This window comes from Lepisma saccharinum, chromosome 29, assembly GCF_977018435.1.
Source record: "Lepisma saccharinum chromosome 29, izLepSacc3.1, whole genome shotgun sequence".
Classification (NCBI taxonomy): Eukaryota; Metazoa; Arthropoda; class Insecta; order Zygentoma; family Lepismatidae; genus Lepisma; species Lepisma saccharinum.
The window spans coordinates 10,098,770-10,116,625 of NC_139257.1; the positions used below are offsets into that span (position 1 = coordinate 10,098,770).

General features: G+C 39.5%; 1 protein-coding gene across 1 annotated transcript in view; it reads right to left on the reverse strand.

Annotated features, from left to right (window-relative positions):
* Positions 1-1,381: 1,381 nt before the first annotated feature.
* The window catches only part of LOC145981358 (sodium-coupled monocarboxylate transporter 2-like), a 210,070-nt gene continuing 193,595 nt past the window's right edge, over positions 1,382-17,856 (reverse strand). Inside the window, exons 14-15 of the mRNA XM_083114590.1 lie at positions 10,633-10,855; positions 1,382-1,589 (exon numbers count right to left, since the gene is read on the reverse strand). Of these exons, the coding sequence (XP_082970716.1) occupies positions 1,470-1,589; positions 10,633-10,855 (343 nt within the window). The 3' untranslated portion in view covers positions 1,382-1,469. The remainder of the gene's footprint in view (positions 1,590-10,632; positions 10,856-17,856) is intronic.

The window sequence follows — 17,856 nt, forward strand, 5'->3', positions numbered from 1 at the left end:
AAGAAGGGGGTGCCAAGAGCACAATAATTGGACACAGCAGCAATGGGAACATGTGATATGGTCAGACGAATCGTCTTTCACATTATTTCAGACCACAGGACGTGTTTATGTGTGGAGAACTCCTGCTGAAGCATTTGATATTGACTGCTTAGTGCCTACCGTGAAACATGGTGGGGGGTCTGTGATGGTTTGGGGGGCTATATCTTGGAATGTTGTTGGCCCACAGGTCGTCCTGCGTGGGAGAATCAACGCAGAGAAGTACTGCACTATCCTGGGTGACCACCTCCATCCCATGGTTCAGACTTTGTTTCCCGATGCATGCCCCATCTTACAAGATGATAACGCCCCTATTCACACTGCTAGGTGTGTTGATGCATGGTTTGATGAGCACAGTGATGAGGTAGAACATCTCATCTGGTGTTCACAGTCCCCCGATCTTAACATCATTGATCCTTTCTGGGGTATTTTGGAGGCCAAAGTACGTAATCGGTTTCCACCTCCAATGACACTTTCGGAACTTGAGACTGTTTTGTGCGAGGAGTGGCTACGTATTCCAGTTCACACTGTACAGGACCTTTGTTTGTCTATCCCACGTAGGATACAAGCTGTCATTCAGGCAAGGGGGGCCCAACCCCCTACTAATACAAGTTTTCTGCAATTGCATTGGTGTTCATATTATTTTGTCCATTACCTGTGTATGTATATATATATATATATATATATATATATATATATATATATATATATATATATAAAAGGTAAAGTGTTCCTCTGTGCATAGCACCACGCCATGAAGGCGTATAGGGGGTGTGGGGGTAACGCCCCACACTTTCTTGATCCGGTCGTGAGTGGGGGTAGGACATATTCTGGAACCTTTCGATTTGGATAAAGGTAACATTGATTCGTGTGTATATATATATATATATATACACACACACACACACACACACACACACACACACACACACAGTACGTTCAGTTTTCAGTTTTAATCGGGGCCGAGATTACTCTTACCTGAAGACGGAGAGATAAGGCGCAGATGCCGGCATTTTCGATCTGTAACGAACTGCTTATTTTTACGCACGTTTTTAGCATGCAGACAATTATATTTATATTGCATAACAAGTACTAACCTATGTTATACGTAGGGATCGGATGTTGACCTGAGAAACGTCAAATATAGGCGTATTGAGTAGCATTAGAATGATTAAAGAATGACCTAAAATGGCAAAGGGATTATTTACAATAATTTTCGCTCTGAAAATTAAAACTTGATTTTTCACAAATAATTAGAGCGTAATTGATTAATTCGATGAAAACCCGTTCTTTGGTTGTTTAAGGTACTGAAAGAGAGAGATAAATGCAATTTATGGGATTTATTTTTAGTCTGACTTTCATGTCAGGTAAAAAGGTTTACAATATATTAAAAAAATATTTAGAAAAATAAAACCATATCGATTGTACAGTCGCTAATTTCTTGCTTCCATTATTTTCGTAGCATTGGGAGAGCTTCCAATATCATCTCCGTTTGTCTTGGAAACAAAGGGTGTTGCTGCTTCTTCCACCTCAGCTTCTGGTATATTGTAATCCTGTAAAGAAACAAAACAAAGTTTTCTAATTTAGCATCCGTTCAGTTATTTTAAGACACAAGAAAACATTTGGCACCCGCTACTCTAAATATAAATCAAAGGCCAGTTTCTTTGGTTGCCATTTTTATTGAAACACATATTGTCCGTATTAAAACATGGGTCTTAGGTATTGCATTAATGGAGGGTTTTCTGCACTGCATCAGTTGTGATATGACTCATGAGATTTACATGTTGTTTCTCATGTAGTCTACAGTTGTTACAAGAATAAAAAATAGTTTTTTGTTGTGACATTTCAGGAGAACACATGCTATAATGTCATGAGAAATTTATTTTTAATTTTGTTAAAGATACAATTGTAACAATGGTTGGTTATTTTTTTTTAAAAAAATAAGAATCAGTTATACGATGGATATTGTCAATGTTACATTGTTGTAACATAGCAACGTAACTGTGAAACACGCAGTCTGTGTTTATTATTATTATTAGATCTCGAATATCATCAAGCAATTCAAAATCATCATTTTCTTTGCAAAGGTTCTTCATGTCTTCTGTTACATTAAATTTTAAAGATGGTGGCCTTCCCTGCTTGTTAAAAGAAAACTCTATAGTGGGTCTATGCTGCCATTCTCATAATTTATTTTCCTCCACTGGATAAAATTTAAAAAAAAAATCTTCTAAATAAATGATGACTGCTTGTTTCATAATTAAGTTTCTATGTTACTTTAATGTAACATTGACAAGATCCATTGTCTAATTGATTTTTTTGTTTAAAAAATAGCCATTATTATAAATGTAAAACTAAAAATTAAAGTCTGATGAAGGGAGCGTGTGTTCTTCTGAAACGTCATAACAAAAAACGGTGTTTTCTTGCTTGTTACAACCGTAGACTACAAGAGAAATAACTCTACTGTGCAAGCAATGTGTACATACAAAAAATATACACACACACACACACACACACACATATATATATATATATATATATATATATATATATATATATATATATATATATATATATATATATATATATAGTATTATGACAAATCATATCAATATTATTTTGGTGTTAAATGGACTAATTTATACATCAAGTCATTTTCTTGTAATGTTGAATGGAAAATTGAATTCGGATGCTTCCTTTGTACGAAATGAAATATTTCCATCTTTGATTTCGTAGCCAGTATTCTCACACCAACAGTTCCTATTATAGTGGAACCACGAGCAAAACAACCTGCGCAGACCCGCGAGTCCTGTGCACCGTACCCCCGCGAGTAGGGGGAGGGGGAGAGTGCACCATGTTTCCTTATGGCCGGAGGTGGAGGGAAGAAGTTGCGCGGGGACTTTTCGTCCCAAGGTTTTTTTCCTTGTGGTCGATCTATAGTAAGCAGGTCGAAAATGTTAATTTGCAGAATAAGTCTCCAGGAGACAGCAACATTGAAAGTAAAGTTCTGATTCGATTATTGTACAAAACAATAAGTATACTAACGAAATCAATACACTCTTTTCATGTAGGCGAGAGGCAGTAGTTATGTTAATTATTGAACAATTTTTAAAAAAAGAAGTTTATTTCATAAAGTCCCTGAAATCCTCCAGAAACACGACTACACGACGATAGTGACATCTACTAGGAGCAAGTGAGTTAGAGAAATGGCGGGAAATCTGTCGTTGAAGGATTAGGACCTGATAACGTCTCGTTTTGGAGTATGGAAATTCATCTTCCTTGTGGGGCGTTTGAGTTCACGGTCCCACAGTAAGTCTGCCGACCAAAGGCATGCACTCCAGAAGAACTAGAAGGACGTATCAGTGAAACGTAAGCAGATGTTTCCAAGATGTCATTTGAGATAATTTGTGACATCTCGCCCGGTTGACAGTGCAGACTCATAAGTTGAATATTTCTTTGTGACAAGGATTGTCACGGACTTGGTAACAGAACACTTCTTACTGTGTGTAAAGCTATATATTTTTAATAAAATTAAACCCATTTCAAAATAAGATACTGAAAAAGGTTGGTGCTACTTAATTTCAAATTCAAATTGAGATTAAAATGTATAGATTTTATATTTGTTTCCTGTCACGTTTGGCTATTTTAAGAGTGATGATTGGATGGAATTCATGAACGGACACTTACAAGGAGCGTCAATCCCCAAGGCGGGATTAAAACGTAGGAGATTCTGGCCTACGAGATCGAAAGTCGACCAATGACAAATATTAATAGTTTTGCATTAAATTTACGTATTTTGTGTAATTATCGTCTGTAATTGCTCAGTTTATATTTAATAAAGAAAGGGTTGTGTATTATGTGTGTTGTGATGTCATGGAAACTGCTAACAACTTTAAAAAGGAAGAAAGGGTTATCTCAATTGGTTGTTGTTGAAGATATACAGTTTCCGTTTGTTTTCAAATAAGATTTATATAACTTTTTATTGCAACAAATACTAACGAATTTAGCATCATGTTATATTCTTATAACATATGCCTTGACCCTCAAAGGCTGTTGGGACACGGGTTATTAATATTCTAATAAACTTTTTAATTAGAGATAGATTAAGATACACGACTAAAAAATAATGACATCTAAGTTTCTTTATTTGTAGAGGAAATTTATACACAGCGCATAATGGACATTTTACGCTCATAATATAACTGAAGATAAAAAATATTGAAAAGAACGAAAAATATAAAAAAATAACATTCTATCATTTACTTCGACGAAAATCCTACTCGGGCTCAGGGGAGCATTTTTCTCATTCGACCAACCAAAGGATTAAGATTTGGGCTGCTTGAGCTTAGTATCCATAACAAAGAGTAAAAATGATTTATTGCATGTAACCCAATATTCGACCATGAGTTCGCAGCCAATCAATACAAGCAATGCTACAGAGAAAGTGAGAGGCAGGCAGAGAGAAGAAGAAAGACAGAGAGAGAGAGAGAGATAGAGAAGAAGAGAGACAGGTGAGGAAATGGCTAATGATTCTTATAAATTGACAAGCCAGGTTTCCCCTGTTGGAATCCCGGCCTGAGCATGAATGTTTGTGAGGATCGCGTGCACATCCGCACAGTATTTTTATCTTGCAGTGTTATCCTGCTCATCCCCACGCACCCACCCAGCGGCCACCTGGTGCACATCTGGCCTCATGACCTTGGGGGAAATTCAGAAGGCTAGTGTAGTTTTGGAGAGAGATCACACATGTATGCCAGACTTCTCTGATTGCGAGATACGAAAGCGACTCGCAAATTGCAAGAGAAGAGCAGAGGAAGAAATATTTACACCGGTATGCCAGATTTTTAAACACGAAATGACAGCACCTGTAAACCAAGGTTTAGATTTCGTGACAACGATTCCGCTGTACAGCGATAAGAAAGGATATTTGAACAAAGCAAGAAGGAAAGCTCTCGGCCTTAAACAGGACACACCAACGCCTAGCAACATCTCTTTCCCTGACGATATTCTCCGATTTGAAGATGGATCCACATTCTTGCAATATGACAGATTGGAAGAACAGAAACGAATTATGTGTTTCGGTTACGAGGGTTTGAGTCAAGCACTGACTAACAGCGGAGAGTGGTTCATGGATGGAACCTCCAAGAGCTGCCCTAAACATTTTAAACAGCTCCATACGCTGCATGCAGACATAGGAAGTGTAAAAGGCAGTACATCGGGCGTACCTGTTCTCTATGCATTGCTGCCCGACAAACGAGAGGTCAAGTATAGGCACCTGTTTTCATTCGCAAAAACGTGGTATGGTGAAGCTAACCCGAAAATGCTGAAAGTCGATTTCGAAACTGCGGCTGTGAATGCTCTGAAGGTTGTATTCCCCGATGCTGAGGTCTCAGGGTGCAACATGCAAGCTGTGGGCATGGTGGAGGAGTACACTAACAACGAAGATGTGCGGATGTGTGCTTCACTGACACTTGTGCCCCTGGAGTATATTGACGATTGATGTTGGTCATCATGGAGGACTACCCACCAGTAGAAAAGATTGAGGCGTTCAATGAATATTTTATTGAACAATGGCTCGAAAATCCAAACGTGCTTAGGAAAATTTCGATCTGCAGTGACCAGCGACACTGAACGAACAACGTCGTTGAAGGGTGGCACCATCGATTGAACGGCACCATATCAAGGAAAACACTTCACATTTCCTCTCTGGTAAAGGTGATAAAAGATGATACCACATTAAGTTTCCATGCCCTTAGAAGACAGGAAGTGTACGGCAACCGGCAGAAGAGGAGAAACTTTGCATATATTAAACTTGATGACAGGATAAATGACATACTTGAAAATTTGAGAAAATATGGTGACTTGAAGAAATGTCTGAGGAGTTTAATGTATGTGCATAAACTGGAGTAGATAATGTAATTTGTGTAAATACTTTAGGGTACCCCATTGCCATGTAATCTTTTCAACGCAGTACTTGCAGTTAGTACGCAATAAACTTAACAAGGCTTTCCTTGAAGCCGCCTAGAGGCATGGATCGAATGCGGTATGAATATATAATCATTGCTTTCTTTCCATGCTCTTGAGCGGCATGTATTAAGTCGCTTAATTTTGCATGAATATGTTTTCTTAGGCTGTGTAAACAAGCCTCCGTGCCTCTAAGGTCATGAGGCTAGGTATGCACCAGGTGGCTGCTGGGTGCATGCGGATGAGCACGATAACACTGCAAGATAAAAATACTGTGCGGAGGAGCACGAATATCGGATTGTGCCGATGAGCACGTCACTGTTTGTGAGTGTCCATTCATCAATTTCATCACTCATCTCCCAAATTAGCCACACCACAGCACACAGCGAAGTGAAATCAAACAAATCAATCAATTATAAATTGATAAATAACCACGTACACCCAACAACGCAGGAACTATCCCAGACATTAAGTAGGCGCGAGAAAGCGGTCGTCCGTTTATCAAGAAGATAAATGTTTGAAATGATTTGTAGCCCAGTACAATTTAAATCCAGGAACATAAACACATGCGCACACAAATTTATAAATTCGAATCCCTCAAAACAATTTTAAGACCTTAACGTGCCTCTTATATCTTACGTCTATAATTTTCAGATAACACATTCGATAAAGAAATCTAAAACACTTTTGTGTAAAGTAAGCATTGAAATGTTACATTTAAAACTGTTTATAGAAGAACTGTGTTGAAAATGAACTTACTAGCATACAGTACACTGAAAAGGTATTAATACATTAAAAAAGTACAGGATTTAATTTTCCATGTACGCTCATTGAATACCATATACTCGTTTATCTCCTTCCCCCCTAAAATGTTCAATACATATAATACACACACATTCTATTTGATTTCTGCATTCCCCTCCATTGCTATACTTTTGCACTTTGAGAAACCATGTGGAGCAAAAGTCATCATCCTATATGAATTGACCTTTATTTTTACATCTTGTTGTTTATATCAGTAGTGTTTTGTCAGTTAAATAGAAGGTACTCACGAAATTTATTATGTGCGAAAATGAATGAGTATACCCCCACAAGAACGTGAAAAATTGTGACAATTTTGCGTGACACTTTTCCGGGCAGAGTAATATCCCGTTTTGGTGATATGCCATGGCCGGCCAGGTCCGCCGATTTGACCACTTAAGATATTTTTCTTTTGGGGATATTTGAAGTCATTGGTTTATGCGAATAAGCCAGATACGTTACAGCAACTAAAGGACAATATTCAGCATGAAATTGAAAACATTTCCCCGCAGATTTCCAACACCATGGAAAACGCAATAAAAAGGTCCCAAATTTGCATCAATTCGAATGGTGGTCATTTATTGGAAGTTATCTTAAAAAATTGAGGACATAAAACTTACAACTATCAATAAAAGTTTAACACAAAAAACCTACTTTGTTTAATTTAAAACCCAAGCTATAGGCTAAGAAAATCAGGTGATGACTTTTGCGCCACCTTGTATATACGAGTATATATGAAACGATGTTTAATTGAGATCTTGCAGGTTGTGGATAGCCCTCCTTGACTCGGTGAAGAGGTAAGGAAGACGGACGAGCAAAGCACACTCACCTAATCGGGCAGCAACCCCTGTGGCGTCTCGGAGTCTGGTGACGACCCCGGCACCATCGAGACAGTTACCTCGAGTAGCAGGCGTATGCTGTCATCACCTGAACGGTGGTGTGCGTCGACCGCGCGACCACGATAACGTTTGCACACTCCTGATGTTTCCCAAAAGTCTGGGTTACTTATCCGACTCACCACGTGCCGTGTATCTGATGAGCTTGCAAGCTACCTAGCCACAACTTCCCTCTTTCGATCAGGAACAGCAACCCAAGCTGGATTCTGTCTAGCCAGAGGAATTTTGTTATTGTCGCTGCCTTGATTGGGACAGTGTGCTCGAGTTAACTTGGTTTTTACTTTAAGCTTTTGATGCCCGTTCGCCTTCCCATGACTATATATATTGTGGAACGATTCAAGGGAGACTCTGTGAAAAGTTAAATCTCTCTCCTGACATCAGTGCTCGGTCAAGCGGCAATACACTACACAAGGTAACATTCCACAAATAGCGGGAGCACATGACGTCAGGAGTCTCTGCATACTTCGATACTAGCGGGTTCAAACCCGTCAACGGCTGACAAATGCGGAAGATCTGAGCATGCAGCTAGGAAGTATTTGCCAGCAGCTTAAAAGAAGTAGAATTCGTGAGTTAGTCAGACCTCAGAATTCAGTAGAAGCTGGAAGAGAATACCAGCTACCAGGCGAAGACCTCCGGCACTTTTCAGGGCTCAAGCCCAGCTCGGGAGACCAAGACGTAGCTTTCGCCAAGGCCACCGATAACACATGTGCTGGTTGGCCAACCTGCATATGTACCACGGTTTGTAAGTCACAGACGTAGGTCAGAACGTCGTTCGGACGCCTTCTCAAAGGCCGTCTCTCCAGACCAGCGTGTGCTTCGTTACCTGCCACGGGAAGAAGACCGTGGGCCGTCGAACTCTGGACTCCGTGCGCTGTTGCCTGACGTCCACAGTCAACCTCTTGGCCGAGAGGTAAGATGTACATCGTCGACATCCCTTGAATTCTTTCCACTCACCGATAGATGCCTGTCAGCGAGATTGTATGGGGACCATAAAACGTAACCTTGCTCTACCATCTGACCCGTCACGATCCTCCCCGTAGTTTATGCTCTAGAAACCAGTTAACGCATCAATACATACAGGAATACGATGAGAAAAAGTGCCAGAATGGCGGATAAACACAAACGATGAAGGAGACAGTAAATACTTACCACACGAAAATAAAAAAAACTTGATATTTTGTGGTATTTACCGCATTATCATCGGAGAAGGAAGACACTGTGCTACTTTTCCCTTCTCCGATGATAATTCGGTAAATACCAGTGGCGTCTCGTCCCTTGGGGCTTCCGGGGCTTAGCCCCTAAAGAAAAACGGACGTATTGACGTAATTATCAATCACCATAACGCATAACTATCACACAGTCTTTTAAAAGGCGATTTTTACCCACGTAAATTCATCGTCTGTTGCAATGGATACGACAGCGCTCCTAGCGGCATTGATGTCAATTATCGTTTTCCGGGGCACGTCGCAAAGGAAGGCGTGGCCTACACCCACCTACGCTACAGTGAAGGTCACGTGCTAGCAGAGAGAGAGAGGGGGAGAGTCCAATGGATTTGAGTGCTGATTCGGGGCTAATTCCTTTGCGTCGCGTTCGATCTCGCGTGTTGTTCTGTAGTGTTGTGGTGGCTTTCATTCGCTATGTTTGAGTGAGTTTGGCAGGGTTGATGTTCGAACACAAATTGATGAAGGACATAGGCTGTCAATTACAAGACACAATAAATTTGTCCGGAAAAATAGGCATATATTAAATAGAATTATCGATTGCTCAAAATTCTGTGGTCGACATGAACTTGCTCTACGAGGACATAATGAAAGAGAACAATCTTTAAACAGAGGCATCTTCCCAGATTTATTACCCTTCATAGAAGAGGGAAAACTAAAGAGTGAACTTCGTGTTCTTTATTGTAGTTAAGAGTTGAAAAACATAAACTCTATCAGTAGATTGCATTCATTTTTTATTTACAATTATTTAGAGGGTACCTTTTCAAAAACAGTAAAAATGACAAACATAGTTTTAATAACACCAGTGGCAACAGCTGAACGATGTTTCAGCACATTGAAGCGTATTAAAACCTGCTTAACAAATGCAATGGGACAAGACAGACCAAATGCCTTGGCACTTGCTTACAATAGAGATAGAATACATTTTAAACATAGAGGGCTTAAACGAAAAACTAATAACAAAATTTGCTGAGCAGAAGGACAGGAGTCAACGTTCGTAGAAAGGTATGTTTCACAACAATACCTGTTTCTTTTGTAATCATGTGAATTGTCATTATATTTTAAATTCTTTTAAAAAAATAAGTCCAGTTTTGTAGTTTAGAAGATAAATACCCGTTTTTTGTTAATTCATGTAATTTGTCATTACACTTTAAATTCTTTCAAAAAAGAAGTCCAGTTTTGTAGTCTAGAAGAAAAAATACCTATTTTTTGTAATTCATGTGAATTGTCATTATATTTTAAATTCTTTAAAAAAATAAGCCCCGGCCAAATTTGAGTCCACGAGACGCCACTGTATACTGTACGTATACACACACCCCAATTCCTTAGATAGGCAAGCCAACAAGCTATTCAATTCTGTCTGCTCTTTCTGCGAGGCTATACTCTGTCTCCACTGTCTTTGGAGCATGGCCAGACATAGCAGCAGAGAAGGGGTGAAATCGAGTTGGCAGACAGAAGCAGTACGATGGCTGGTAACTGAAGTCGCTTTCCCCGTCCATTGGTGGAGCCGTCTCGCGTCACTACTTGCGCCATTACTTGTTTTCGTTCGCTTGCTCCAGAGATATCCTAGACAGAGTATAGCAGTTGAGCAGGATTGCGTTCAGTATTCTCCAGGAATTTTTTGACGATGGATCTTCCCTTTATTGGGAATTACAGGAAGTAATGGAGATAATTCCTTTGCCACTACATTATACAATGCAAGTGTAGTTTTAACTTACCTTATTTTTGCATTTATATTCAGGTAAATGCAGTATTGCTCTGACCCTCTTTGGCAACTTTGTGAAGAGTAAAAGTGCTCCAGGAGATAGTAAGTCAGGGTTGACATTTTTAGGGTCTTCAAACTTCGTGAAAAAGCTTACAGCAAGCCCAACCACTATAGTCGTCATCATGCCCAGGGAGCAAAGCCACAAGTAAGACAGCTTGTACAGAGGGAACACGTAGCTGAAATGAAATATACGAAGAGAAAAATAGAACGTTTCAACACATAACAGGTACTCAAGAATTTGGAACCAATGGTACAATACTAAAGTCTTGCTTGCAGCTCTTTGCGTAAAGTAGGATGGATACACTGTTTAGAAAATAATGGTACACTGTGAAACAGCATGCTAAGCGAATTTTGATGCTCAAAGATTTGGATGAAACTTCTGTTGTTTCTCCTTCCATTCTGCTTCTTGTAAATGTATAAAGGCCATTTTAACGGGCCGGACCCTGTGGTCGAGTGGACACCAAGGGTCCCGGGTTCGAATCCCGCTTAGGCTTGGTTGTTTGTGAATGTCCATTCATCAATTTCATCATTTCATCACTCATCCCCATCTTCGCAAATTAGCCAAGAGGCACAAAACGCGAAGTAAAATAAACTAAATCAATCAATCAATCATTTTAATGTCAATCGCCGTTTAGATTTACAACATGAAAGCCTTTGATAAATAAGTTTGTGAAACAGATAAAATCTAACTGAGAGATACGAATTCAACACATGGATAGGATAACTGAGCTCAGAATGTTTATAGTAAAAACTTGAAACAATATCATACTACAGAGCGCTCGAAAAGTCCCTGCACTCACACATTTGACAAAAGGAACGAAGCATTCATCTTGATGAGTTGACAACCTTGTCAATAGGGAGTGGTATGACCTTGTTTAGATTAGTTGTGTCATGGACACTTCTGGGTTCTAACGATCACATTGAAAGTTGATGTGATTATTGCAACCCAGTATCATGTTCTTTACTTCTTAATAATATATTGAGTATTACTAACACAATTTGTACAATATTCAATTAAACGCATGGGTTCGAACATTTCTATATTTAACTCCACAAACCATACACAAGAATCAACAAGTAACCATGAACACAACATACAATAATTTGAATTCATGGATATTTCAGTCCATGGCTCCATACATAACTTCCAAGTAACATATAACACCCGGAAGTGTCCGTGGCTGTACAATTACAGTTTGTCAATAATACCATTTTCGCGTGCACAGGGAATCGCTTTGTTGGAAGCATATTTTGAGTTTGTCACATGAAAATGTGTGCAGAAATGGATCCGGCTCCAAAAAATGGTTTGCCATTGGCCTCACATTTAGTTCACAAAATATTTTTGTGTACTTCAAGATATAGTTCGCAAATGTATGTATTCATTATGTTGACAAGTTAAATGTATTATAAGCATAAAATTCTGAAACTTTAAGTGTGGCGACCTTTCAAACGCTCTGTAGTCTGTCATATTAGCAGATAGTTTTGTAGTACTTATATAGAATTTCGAAGCAATGAATAACACAAAGGGTAGGGGATGTGTGAGCTCAAGAAACAAGCGTATCAATTAACGGTCCTTCGTGAAAGTCATGTGCATTCCATCTCCTGTCCGCCTGAGAGGGCTTGGGGTCAGCACAAGCACACCTATGGATTGTGTCGCACAGCCCCTATGGAGAACATAGAGTTTCCATTCTGCTTGCTCCATGCAGGAAATTGCGGCCCTATTTTCCGTATCCCCCCTCCATATTAAAATATTATTTTAATACTAATTTAGAACATACTCAAAATCCTATTCTTAAACTTACTGTTCCAGCAAGCTGTGTAATGTTACATGAATTGTTTCCTTATTGATTCATTCTAGGAAACTGTTATTTACAGACGACCTAAAATTCTTCCAAAGAATAAAAAGTATTGAAGTCTGTGTTTGTTTACAACAAGACATAAATAGATTGAGTACGTGGTGCTTATGGAACGGTCATTCTTTGAATGCAGCAAAATGCTATTCCGTTACTTATTCTAAACAAAAAAGGTCTTAAATTTTCAATATAAAATTAATAATATCAATCTTAAGAAATCGTAAACGGCAAAGGACCTAGGAATCTATTTTGACTGTAAGCTAACTTTCACTCACCATATTAACAAAATAATAAGCTACGCTTACAAACTTATCAGGTTCATTATTAGAATGGGAAAAGGCTTTCGAGACACCCAAACCCTTAAGGTATTATATTACTCTTTAGTACGCTTAAAACTTGAATTCGAGTCTGTTATATGGAACACTGACAGTATAGTACAGACTCCGAATACACAGGCTTGACGATTGAAGGTCAGTTCGCGACCTGCTGGAAAATATATATTGGAAAACTTCGCTCTCCTCTTTGGATATCACAATTTAAATTATGCGTTTCTAAGAAGACGCGGCCCAATAATCAAACATTTTTTGTGAACAGAACGCGAACAAACATTGTCAAAAAAATCTCCTAACTAGAGAATGACTGTCCTCTAAAATGCGTTAGAAAAGCGTAACAAAAATATTGATTTATTCTGTATGTCTTATATGCAATTTAAAAACTCCGTAATGAAAACACTCTCAAATAACGCTCACTGAAGCATGTATGACAACCTGTGTCTCTGTTCCATTATGTAACATGAACTCTCTACCTGGGCGTCAGCCTGTTCGGTTCATTTATGTAAATAAATAAATAAATATTGTCTATTGGGCATTCCATGGGATAGTGCCCCTGAAGCTCAGCTTTTTAATTAAATGAATTGCTGTAACTTTATCATGTCTTCTGAGTGATCTCATCTGTTGGATAAACATTCAAGTATCATACAGTTAGTAAGTAAAAGGTATTTTAAATATTATTAGTTTATTTTAACTTTTAGATTTAGTTGTGTTCTCCATTGCGACCCAACCATGACACCAAAAATCAATTATTTGCTCCTCTTATTGTTGAATTTTCCCCTCAGCTGCACTACAATATTCAAAGGTCAATTCCTTTTTCTCTTTGTCTTAAATAATATAAATATCATAATTTGAAAATTAACAGAAAGTTAGATAAATTAAAGGGGTGGGAAGTCTGGTGGTTTCTTTCTAAAGTACATGTTATTTTGACACTGACAGCTTATTCGTGCTCAAAACCTTGACAGAAACACAGCAGCATATCTGCGCGGTACGAAATGAATCGTTTTACGCTGGAACAACGGTGGGAAATATTGGAAAGTTATTTCCAAAGTGAGTGCTGTGTTGCCGAAACAGAGCGAATGTTGAAATGAAATTTCGGACGAAATAATGCACCAACCGCGCCTGCTGTACGGAAGTTCGTGAAGAAAGTTCGTGAGAGTGGCATGCTAAGTGATAGTGTTGCCCACGGGACGGGACGAGACGATGCATGAAAAGTCTCGTCTCGTCTCGAAAGTCTCGAAAAAAATACAAACAAAATAATTAATCAGTTGCGAATATTAATTTACTGGGAATAAAATATTTCCTTTGGAAACTCAAATCAGCGTCTATTACATAAAAAAGGCTATCTTATTTAGTTTTTATACTCTTCCGAAATCTAGTATTACTTCCATTTTTCAATGTATTCAAGCTTAGTAATTTTATGTTGTATTAGTACTCCAGATAGAATTACTTTGCTAAATACAGATTCAGATATCTATCTGTAAAAATATTGTGAGAGAGAACTATTCTCGATAATTTCTTTGAATGGAAAATTTATGAAAATATTCTAAACCTTACGAACATTACGAAAATTGCGGGCTTTGTTTGCTTTTCCATAGTAACGAAATTTATTATATGTTTATCCTTAAAACAGCTTAAATATATTTAACGCCTTTAAAGTAAAAACAACTACTATAACGAGTAAACTGCAGTTATGTGAGACATACAACAGTTGTTATCGTCACAACACGATTATTCCCACACAAGGAATAAGGACTATTCCACATAAAATCGTGCCATCTAAGAAACGGACCCAAAGCAATTTTTGTAGTGTTCTCATGGAAGGAAGTGATTCTTGACATGTAACCTCCCTTTCTGTTTGTAATATTTCCCCATCCAAACCCTCTCGCGGTCAGTAACCATATATATATTTATTAAGCATTCTGTCTGTTAAAACATGAAATTTCCCAGCGAAGGGAAAATTCCCTCCCTTCAAAATATTCGGCGAAATGAGAATTCACCTGAATTCTGTGAGGAAATGTAATCAATTTGTGCCATAACTTCCCTGGGTGATCGTTATCCTCTCCTGCTTATTACTGTTGGTTCGTTCGCAAGCGACACTTCTCGCTTTTCGCCTGTCGCGTAATGTTTGAGGCATAAGTCAGACCGAAGGAAGAAGTAACCAGACCAAAGCAACAACCTATGTCACTTGGAAACGAACCTCAGTAATAAATAGATACAACCTTCCGAACCGAAGTAGCACGACGAGCTGCACGTGTCGCTGGGAAAAGGTATTTTCTATCACTGCTCATATCAGCATCTCATTTCTAATTAATTTCTTGCGTCGGTTAAGCATTATCTTACTTCTCCATATTTCTGGATGTTCCAACATTTCTTCGATTCTTTAGCAAGCTCTTTCGAGTTATTTCTGTAAGATTCCCCCTCGCAAAACCTAATTTGCCACACGATGCCCGTAACGAATTTGCACAGACTATAGCCTCGTGTTGCAGGTATCTTTACTTGCAAAATCCTGAAAGTTCTTCAACAACTGCTACCCCAAGGGCATCCTTGCGCCAAACGATGTGGAGGTAGCCACTGCCATTGTTTACTGCTAGACATCTTCCAGCCATATTGGGGACAATCGTCATAAAATTCTCGCCGGCACAAACAGTTCATTCATTGCGACTCCTCTTCTCAAAATCAACAGCTCCATCCTCAGTACTGGTTGCGAACTCCAAAGATTTCGCACCAAAAACCTGCTAATAGGCCAATATAGTTATATACTCTGCGTTGACGTAAAGAATCTATATTGGCTGAAGTCAAAGGAGTAAAAGCGACATGCAAGATGCAAGAAGCGACGCTTGCCACTTGGAAATAAACCCTCAGTAATAAATATAACCTTCAGAACAGAAGCGACATGACGAGCGGGACGTGTCGCTTTCCGCTTTCGTGTCGCTCGGACTTGGCCGTTTTGTAATGTAGTGCATCGTGTCGCCTCTGTCCGTTGGTATCGCATGCGTGGGGAAAGCCTGCTTATAGACTAAAGAAGCTTGTGTCGCTTGTCACTTCGATGCGAAACCCTCATGTCGCTTGGGGATTCCACCAATCGAACGCAGGCTCTCGCGGCGTCTCATGCCGCTACGGTGTGCAATGCTGCTGTTGATGGGCTAGTTCCCAAGCAGCATGTGTCGCGTGTCGCTTCGATTTGAACTCTCCTTTACATGAAACCTTGCAACCGAAGCAACGAAACAAACTGTTCGGGGTCGATTGTCGCTTGTGTGTTGTACGGATTAGACCGTTTTCTGAATACTGTGCGTCATGTTGCCTCGGACTGTGAATGCTTGTTAATAAACTGAAGTTGCCTGTGTCAAGTGTGAACTACCCTAACCTCAAGGGAGCTTGCAGACCCAAGCACCAAGCGATACGCGACAAGCGACAAGCACCTGCTTGGAAACGAACCCTCAGTAAAATGTGACCTCCCGAACCGAAGTAACACGACAAGGTGTACGTGTTCCTTGTCGCTGGAACTTAATATCGTGCATAGTGTAGCCTCGGTCTGTTAGTTGGTAGTGCGTATGGGGTGAATATTTGCCTATATACGAAAGGGGCTCGTGTTGATTGTAACTTCGGTGCAAATTCCCTGTGCAGCTTGTCGCCTGTCGCTTTGGTTTGAAAGCTCCCTTACTGTACGATGGATAAAAATAGTAGATTGAATGCAGAAAAACAACAAAGTAGATTTGAAGACTAAAATTGGTAAACACTGTAAGTGCCACAATAATTCAAACACCGTTTTCCACGTTAAACTGTGAAATGTGCCATGCTTTAAAATGTGGTAAACGTGGAATGTGGCTGGTAGCCCTCTAAGTAGTTCAAAGGGCGTGTAACGAGGTCACTAGTGTGAACGTTCTTACGGCCTGATGTGCTGAACGTTACGATTTCCCAACACTTTCGCTTTTGGCACTTACAACGTTTACCACTTTTAGTCCTCATTTCATTCTCTATTGGGCATCCCCGTTGGCGCAGTGGTAGCGTCGTCACCTTGTAATCAAGGCAACACGGGTTCGATACCCGGAGGAGGTACACAGTGGTTCCGATCCCACTTTAAACTGTAGGTCCATTCCCGATTAGCCTTACTGTGCATAAAGTGGACGTAAAACACCAAATCATCTACCTAGCTATTGGTAATCAACAAACATTATATTAAATATTAATGTCCTTATGGTTAACGAACCTTATTCTTCTCACTATACAGTGAACAGAATATTTAAAGGTCTTACCCACTTTCGGGAATAATATTTTGTGATGTCTCCCACCTTTAACTTTTGATGGCATTATATCCTGCATTACTTTTATGAGACGAGACGACACAAAACGAGACGGGATGGGACGAGACAAACGTATATTTTTGAGACGAGACGGCACTTTCACGAGACGGGACGAGACAGACCAAAGTCTCGTCTCGTCTCGTCTCGTGGGCAACATTACTAACAAGGGAGGTTATCTAAGTGTCCCCCTCCGATTTCCATGAAACTTGGCAGGTGTATAGAAGGGCCCAAAGGAAGAAATACGCGTTTCTTTTGTTTCGGCTAAAAGACTGGCAGAGACACAAGTCGAGCATTTGAGATATGAAGTGCATGTCACTGGGAAACACAGCTATCACCGACGAGACGAAGAAAGGCAAATATATCACACAAGAGCATACAATGTGACAAAATGCGTTACATAAGACACGATACATGCTTGACACAAATCATGTGCAACGCACCACCACGACGTATCATATATTGGCAGTCTGTCAGGAGATACCTCACAAGCAGAGGAGATAAGAGTAAGGAAACGCGAAATGGTGCCAGGAGGCCACAGTTAAACACAATTATCAGGTGTGCTGTAGTGGGATGGTATATACGATAAGACATCATGAATCTAAATTCTGTATGTGTGACCCCGTATATTAAGGCTCACAGAAGAAAATAAGGACAACCGTTCTGTATGGAGGTACCATGTTGAATGTAGTGA